This window comes from Rattus norvegicus, chromosome 11 (assembly GCF_036323735.1).
Source record: "Rattus norvegicus strain BN/NHsdMcwi chromosome 11, GRCr8, whole genome shotgun sequence".
NCBI lineage: Eukaryota > Metazoa > Chordata > Mammalia > Rodentia > Muridae > Rattus > Rattus norvegicus.
This window is the reverse complement of record NC_086029.1, coordinates 86,063,099-86,071,560: the sequence shown is the minus strand read 5'-3', so window position 1 is coordinate 86,071,560 and position 8,462 is coordinate 86,063,099. Positions and strand designations below refer to the sequence as shown.

Sequence of the window (8,462 nt, the reverse complement as noted above, 5' to 3'; positions counted from 1 at the left end):
TGGCTATATATTTTATCCTTTTAAATGACTTTGAGTAAAATGACGGCTACTGTCATTAAATTGTGCTTGGAGCAAAGACAAGAAAACATCGCTCATTGTTTCCAGCTAGTAAAACTAATGATGCACTGTCCATCGCCTTATTTTAATGCTGTTGTAACGTTAAGTATTTTCCCTTTCTCTGCTTTTATTTGTCAATGAAGCTCAGTATGTCATCCCTGAACATTAGCAATTTTCATTCTATTTGGATTTAAATCTTGACTTTTAAATATAGACTCCAAAATATCCCGATAAAGATCAGCGTTTCACTTCCTCTGACTATCCCTCAACCAGACTTTCAACATCGACTTGAGATTTATACTGGGAATTATGGCCTTCTAAGAAACAGTTAAAGCACTATTAGTGCATTAGAAGGGATTAAAACGCACCAGCCTTCTACAGTCGTGTGTGCTTTAGCATTGTTCCCACCTGTTTCTTTTTTTGTTATGAAGTGGCAATTTGTACTATCATTAGAAATATACATTTATATATAAAGTTTTGCATTCAAACCTCTTTATTTTGACTACCTAATGAATGACCACAAAGCAAATAAAAATTTTATATATCCTCCTTTCAGAAGCATATGTATATATACACATATATATTTGTAGAACAATCCACAATTTTGAATGTGATTGTGGTTTTAAAAAATGCTATTTACAGTCTATGACAGAGTAATAGCCTCAGCTTTTTATGGCATTAAAATAAGCATGGCATTTTTAAGTTCAACTGTGTTTCACCTTGTGCAGAAGAAATCAACCTACTTCATGGAAAACCTCAAAAACAAGACCTTGTACTCTAAGTGACAGGGTATAAGGGTAGATTTTCTATCTTTGGGTGTATTTTTAAAACATAAATTAATGTTGAAGCAATCATGATTCTTCACTAATCAGCCTGGGGTCCCCGGTTGGACCTAAGGACCATTTAGAACACAATAAAAAAGCCACACTCCATCCTTTCCTCTTGTTTGACCATCTTCAACCTTCCCTGTGGCAAGGACAGAATCACAAACTGAAAAATAATACCAAACAACAACATCGCCATTTCCCTAAGTAGGAGAGTTACTCTGTATACATTTCTGGATTGTATTGATGTCCATAATGAGTCACATTATGTTATTGCCTATTCCCTGTGTCAATCCGTAATGGCTAAAAAAAAGTGTCTTATAAACTTCATATATGTAATTCAAAACCTAAAGTATCACTATGATTAAGAAAAGGATGGCTTACTGTTTTTCTGTCTCCTGAAGCACAAGGTCTCTAAGCTAGCAGGTAGAACTTCAGCACCATTTGCTTCTAGACCTCAAACACCTAGCTAAAATATCAAGTAAAGAATATTGACCAGAGAGCCATTTTGTGAGAATCACAGAAGTTTTGTTTGCAACGTCAAGTCCATTAGCTTAAAAGCTAATAAGGGCTCCTATAGTTCTCTACTCGAGTCCTTTCCTGGGATTATCCTCTTGCAGTGTCTTAGAAACAACGAAAAGAGAACACTCATTACAGTGAAAAAAGGACAGGTGATAGATGAGTTGAAGGCAGACAATAGAACAAAGACTGTCACAGTGAAAAAATATTTTACTTGGAATAAAGCTGAAAAATAACCATTGAAATTGACCCACATTTTAATGAAATTGAATGGTTATATATTTATATTTCTTCATGTATTTTAAACCTAAGACAGTGAATATTGGTTCTATTTATGATTTCAATTTACTTCAATAGCAACCAGAGAGTGAGCAAATGTCCACCTTGTGCTCTATACATTTTTTTCACGTCTATGAATAATAAGAATGTGAGGCTTTCAATTTGGTCTTAAAATCGGATGCAAATGATACAAAGTTAATTTCCAAAACACATCTACATTTCCTAACCATGATATGGAGGGCAAACTAGAGACAGATTGAGTGCTTAGAAAGTGTTGTTTTAACCATTGAAAGGATGGGGACAAAGGTGTGTCTGAATGAGGAACAATGGACAACCACTGAAAATAGAGAAGGGATTTTATTAGAGATTAATATCAGCATTATATTTTCATAAATAATGAGATTAAATTTCTATCATGAAATCCTCAGAGAGATGGGCAACTGTGATTTCCACCAATGACACTTCCTGTGTACCTCAGTGCATTATGGTTTAGTAAACATATCACCTAAAAAACTCCAGGCACTTCCCTTTAAAAGAGCCCATGACCCATTTTGTTGAAGCCTCTTTATTTATTTATTTTTTTAAAGAAAATAAGGCCTTGTGCTTGGGATTTGTTTGGTCCTGGAAGTGACAGGTGTACTTATAATCAAGTTGGATCAACAGTGACAACAAATACAACTTCTGGATGTGTGTCTTTACATAGTTGTACTTTTCCTAAGAGAGCAACATATATATATATATATATATATATATATATATATATATATATTTCTGTTGCTTTACATATATTCTATTTAAAATCTGTTGAAAAGTCTTGTCTGTGTGCATAACCTCTATTCTTCCAAAGTTTATGAAAAAATTCTCCCAGTACATTTTCTGCCACCCTCCAGAGAACATAAATTTATAGGGCAAGAATTACACTGAAGAATAATGTTTGTGTAGAGGGGGGACATTATGTTGACCTTAATAGAATACAGCAACCCGTGGAAAGGTTTGAAGTGAGGGCTTAGATCTTCTGCAAAGTCTGTATTTTAGGGAGTCCTAGTTGGAATAACACATGCTGGACAGTAGAGATATAGGAGAAGTTACATGCTTAAGTCTTCTCATTATGATATCCATAAAGCTGCAAACATTTTTTTTAACATTCTGGTTTGGTTTGTTTGAATTTGGATTTCTCTACACCATTCCTGATATCCAGGGCGAAGTAGATCTAGGATTTCAATGCCGTGGTATAGCTTCACATCTTTGTTAATGTTTTCTAGTACTTCAGTGTTCTAATAGTGCACTTGCTCGCACTTACGTGAAGTTCTTTTTCACTGCACGAACCCACCCACAAAACCCTGGCTACTAGATTCAAAGCTGTTAATTCCACATTTTTTCCTCTGTCCCTTGAAAATTCTATGTTTAACTAATTACCTTCTGTTTTCTACAATGTAGAATTGTTGCAAACTAGGCTTATAAATGTGGATAAAACCCAACACACATGCCACTGGCTTCATAGATGATAAGGTAGGAATTTCACAGCCATACTTCCTAAGTTCTCCTAGAGTTGAGAAAACAATCTACACGCAAAACCCTGGCGATGTAAAAAGGCAATGAAATTTTGCTTTGAGTCTATATATCAGACTTATTTCCTTCTGTAAAACCCATCTTTCTTCTCTCCTTCTGCAAGGTATGGTTAAAAAAAATCAACTTTCTATGACAGCTATAAGTTCAACATACACACTCAAAGATACTCCCACTAAGACTGGATGGAAAATTCAAGAAGCCTATGCTTCTTCAGCAGATGCCCGGGAGTTCTTTAAGTCTCCTCAGGAATACATTAAAATCCTTTTCACTGAATGTCTAAAAAAATAATAAAATTCCAGATCAATACCTAGATAAAAATATAATATTCAGCTTGAAGAATGTGAATCTCCTTACAAAGGAATTAAATCAGCTAATATGATTAAATGCAACACAAGAGTTTCCTTTTCTAAAATAAAAAAATATTGCTAACATCAAGAATAAGTTTAAAACTTTTCTTCATGTGAGTTGGTCCCTGTCTATGTGTCTATCAGATATTAAAAGAATATAATTTTGTCATATTCAATTTTATGATTGAAAATGAATATCCTGGAAACAGCATGTAATTGTGTATCATGGACAGAAGTGTAAAGAAAATACAAAAACGAAACAAAACTGCACATTACAGAATGCTCTAAAACTTAAAAGGGTTTACAGTTCAATGACATTTTAAGTGACTTTCTCAAAACCTTTTACATCCATTCAATGACTCTGTTTTGTCTGCATTATAGCCTCCCTTTATTACAATTAACCCTCTATTAATAACAACACAGTTAAATTTAATGTTTGTGGAGTCCCGATTTATTTTTTCCTTTGCTCTTATGTGCAATAATTGTTATGCATGTGAATTTTCTACCACATTGCAACAGGCAAGCTTTGGTTCAAATTTCTTGTCCTACACAAAGGAAGATTTTTAGTGCAGTATCTCAGCTACTAAGTCCTGTGATGCTGTTTTATTTTTCTCTCTCTCTCATTGGGTGGATTTACTGGAGAAAACGGGGAAAGGGAGGGAAGAAGAAGGGAGGGGAGGAGAGGGAAGAACAGAAGAGTTCTCAGCCAGGCTATGTAGAATCTTGATTCACGACTTTGCCTCCATTCATGGTGGGTGTTCCGGAACTTTTCCTCGAGCGTCCTTGCTTTTCTCCAATTTCATGTAGAGATGGTTCTCTGTACATACACACTGGAAGGCAAAATCAACAAAAACTTACTTAGTATGACCAACATAAATCTGGCTTCAGTGAATGTCTCGAATTAGATTTTTTATTGTTGTCACCAGCTCCTCTCCCAAACATTGTGTCAGTGTTAGTCTCAGGAGTCTACATGGTCCTTTCTGCTTCTGTCAGGCACAATCACTACAGACACGTCAGTTATTCCTGTACTGTGGGAGATAATGCTTGAATCTATATAGTCTCTGAATGCGTATAATATAACTTCAACTGAGAGGAGAAATCAGAAACACAGTTGTTAGAACTAGACATATTTTGCTTCTAAAACCTTCTTCTTAAGCCTAGTTTCTGGAAGAGGATATTTCTTGACATGCTCCTAATCTTGAACCCATTACAAACTTATGACATTGCAGGAGCCATAAATTTTTACCTCCCATTTTGACAGCAGTCTTCATCAGAGGTCATGTTTGAGTGGGGATTGAGAAGTAGAGAAATATCAGTGCATTTCCTTAGTTGGTCCAAATGCCCTTTACCCAAGCCAAGGAATCAAGCCCTCTCCTTAGTTACTCTTCTATAGGGAGTGTGGTTTTTCAACTTCACACTAAGTTCCCATCCTCTCTTCTTTGTCTGGGTAAGGTTGTCATCTGTCATCATGGCTGTTATTCAATTATTGCTTAGAATGAATAGATTTTCCAATTCATAGCCATTTTTACAAGATACATCACCATAGTGAGTCCCTTTCTTCACTGGGCTGTTACTATAATAGAGACAAATGTGTCTTCATAGGCATATTTTACTTAAGTATCAGAACTTACTTTCCCTCTTGAAATAAGAGCAAATAAGTATCTTTGTCTATTCTGTCTGTCATCACAATGATTTAGTACCTTGAATCTTGTTTCCAACATCGAGAGTTTCCTCTGTTGGATGTGAATGGAGGGTGCTGTGCATCTTTAGAAACTGTATTATTTGGTCCACAGGCTGACTGCGCTGCCTATTGACAGTATCAACTCAGAGACACTTTTATAATTGGAACTATGGCATGTCAATTTGCATAAACAAGTACCAAATAATTAAATTGATCAAGATTAAAAATAACGCTATTAGTTAAAAATTTAAATAACATATTTTAGAGGATGTAGTTTAAACTGTTCTGGCCAAAGACATTACACCACATCTAAAACCTAGATTAAAAAATACAAACACTAGCTCAAGTTTCTTCTTCATGCATGCCATAGTGTGCATTTATACTAAGTAAGGATACTATTACTATGCGACTTTTGAGTCATTAGTTCTATGGTGGGTTTGAGATAATTCTTTTTTAATACATTTGCAGGTGCTTGCTGATGTCAATGAAATACAATACACCCTCTCTCAGTAGTATAGAATATAGCTATGAAATATGTTTATTTAATGTCTTTTGTAAGAGCATTTCACATGTATTTTTCGATGAAGTTTTTAAATAATTTTTAAATTTTAAATATTACCATGGATTCTCCCAATATCTCCAAATGCCATTGGTTGAAGCAGGACGGTACAGCCTGCAGGCCAACTATGCACTACTAGTTCAGAGAATTGAGTCTGATGTTTACTAATGGTTAGATTTGTCTTTAACAAAAGCAACAAAAAAACAATATTGGAAAATTCTGATAGTGTATCCGTGTAGATTCTTAAAGTCCCTCCAGTGTACTAGCTCTAAATTGTATTCCTGTTAGGAGGGAAGTAGAAAAACATACCAAATCTCAAGGGTGAAAGCAAACTTTTATTTGTGCATAAGATATCCACTTATCTGTGACTGGCTAGTGCGCAGGGGGACTCAAAGCTGATGGAGTGATTGCATTGGAAAGCAATTTGCCGGATGCCGTGAAGTAGCTTTTAGAACACCATCATGTAATCAGCTATGAAAACCCACAGTTTCCACTAAATTATAATCTCAATGGAGGGAAAAAAATCTTCTGTGTTTAAATACCCAGAAAAAGTACAGGGCCACAGATTACTTCAAAATTACCATGGGGGAGTACTTGAAGGGTAATACTGCCCAATTATCACTAAATAATGCATTTGTATAGTGTGTTTCCCAGAATTACAATATCCCTTCTGTTCTCTTTATTGGTTCTACCCAAGCTATATATATATGTGTATATATATATATACATATATATATATTACATAACCCAAGTTAGTTATACATACATATATATATATATATACTTTTAATGTTATGTATTTTCTATTTCTTACATATACAGAAAGTACTTTGTATATGAACACACAAATACTGGCAGTAAAATAAGTGATGCAGACACCTTTTCAAATAATTGTGGCCTACTGGCCATCCCTGAAATAGAGTCTGCAAAGAAATGTCCAAACTGACCTGTGGAATTTTACAAGTTATAAAAGTAAAACTTAATAATGCCACAATATAAGATGCAATTTTCTTTCAGGCTAAGTCAATCACTGTCCCTGTTATACCCCATTAAATTGAATAATAAAATCCAGTGTTTTAATAAACAAAATGGCTAACAGGCATGTTTTCCAGTTCACTGAAGGAAACTGTCTCTCCTTCACTCAGTGAATAAAATAAGTATTCTGCTTTCCGCATTGCCGCTCCCAATGTGAATTTGGATGAGGAATTGTATTTGGGTGCAGAGATGGGGAGCAAGGAGGCGAACAAGGCATAGGGGAAATAAGGGAGGGAGAGGTTGGGGAAGAGGGAGACAGAAAGGGAGAGAGGGAAGGAAGGAGGAGAAAGGGAACAAGGGAGGAGGGGAGGGAGGAGTAGAGGGAGGGAAAGAACTCTATTAAACCAATTCCATTTTCATTATCATTTATAAGTCCTGGAATTCAGCAAAACATTGAACTTTAGAAGGTAACAAGTACAGGGACATAGATCTCAATCAAATTTTAGGACTGAAATTACTTTACAAAGCCCAATTCAATTCAATTACAGTGTAAAGAGAAAGGACGGGGAAAGGACAAGCACTCCTTGTGTGATGATGGCCGTCTCCAGTATTTGTGATAATTCTCTGTGAGCTCAGTTCTGAATACCCCAGGATAACTGATGGAACAATTTAAGAGGAGACAGAGCACAGGTGTCCAACGAATACGTCGTAAGTTGAAACATGAACTTTAAGTTCCTCTTCTCACTTGCCAATCACAATAATGCTGTGATCATCATAGGTCAGAAATTATTGACTTTATTTTTAAAATATAAAGCAACTGACTTCCCTAGTCTCAGCGAGTAAGCAGTGGCAGAGCTAGGATGCAAATATCCACATTCGAGTTTTGATCAAAACAAGATTCAACGGGTTAATGTTAGACTATATTTACATGTTTACATTATTATGGTGGCATATTAATTAATACTTAAGTTGGTCTTTCTTTTCCTAAATACTGCTAGTGTGATTGAGAAATGGTCCTGAAAACACATACCTCGCTAAAGAGAGTAGGTAGAAAGTAACAAGTGTGGGCGGGTATGGGGAGACATTGGAACGCTTATGTACTGATGCTCAGAAGGAAAGATGATAGGGCCACTGTGAGAAATGATGATTGTTAAGATAATTACACACAGGATTTTCAAAGCGTCTAACAGCTGCAATTCTGGATATGTAACAAAAAAGAAAAGGAAAACAAAGAGGCACTTGAACATATTTTACACAACCATGATTATGGGGGGTGGGGGAATGCTGCTGAAGGCTTGTAAATGAAGAATACATTAACAGCACCAAAATGGTACATTCTCTTTATGTGTTTTCTCATGATTAAAAACACCCTAGTTGCCCTGAACGTAACTATTGAGTAAAAGAAGTAACTATCTGGGTCGGGGAGATGGCCCAGCTGTTAACACTTTACTGTTCTTGTAGAAGATTCTGCTTTGGTTTTCAGAACCAACATAGAGGTTCTGAACCGTGTGTAATCCTAGTTCCAGTGACTCTGAGACTCTCTTCTGACCGTCTTAGCCACTGGCATGCACACTGTGCAAGGCACTTACATACATACTGAAAAAACCCTCAAACAGGCTAAATAAAGTAAATAGATTTCTTCCTAGCCTATG

The 8,462-nt window shown here is 35.8% G+C and overlaps 1 protein-coding gene across 3 annotated transcripts in view; it reads right to left on the bottom strand.

Moving 5' to 3' along the window:
* Nucleotides 1-2,017: 2,017 nt before the first annotated feature.
* The window catches only part of Fgf12 (fibroblast growth factor 12), a 567,597-nt gene continuing 561,152 nt past the window's right edge, over nt 2,018-8,462 (bottom strand). For all 3 annotated transcript variants that reach the window (NM_001395084.1, XM_017597854.3, NM_130814.2), the window contains one exon: nt 2,018-4,425. In NM_001395084.1, coding sequence (NP_001382013.1) covers nt 4,307-4,425 — 119 coding nt within the window. In that variant the 3' untranslated portion in view covers nt 2,018-4,306. The remainder of the gene's footprint in view (nt 4,426-8,462) is intronic.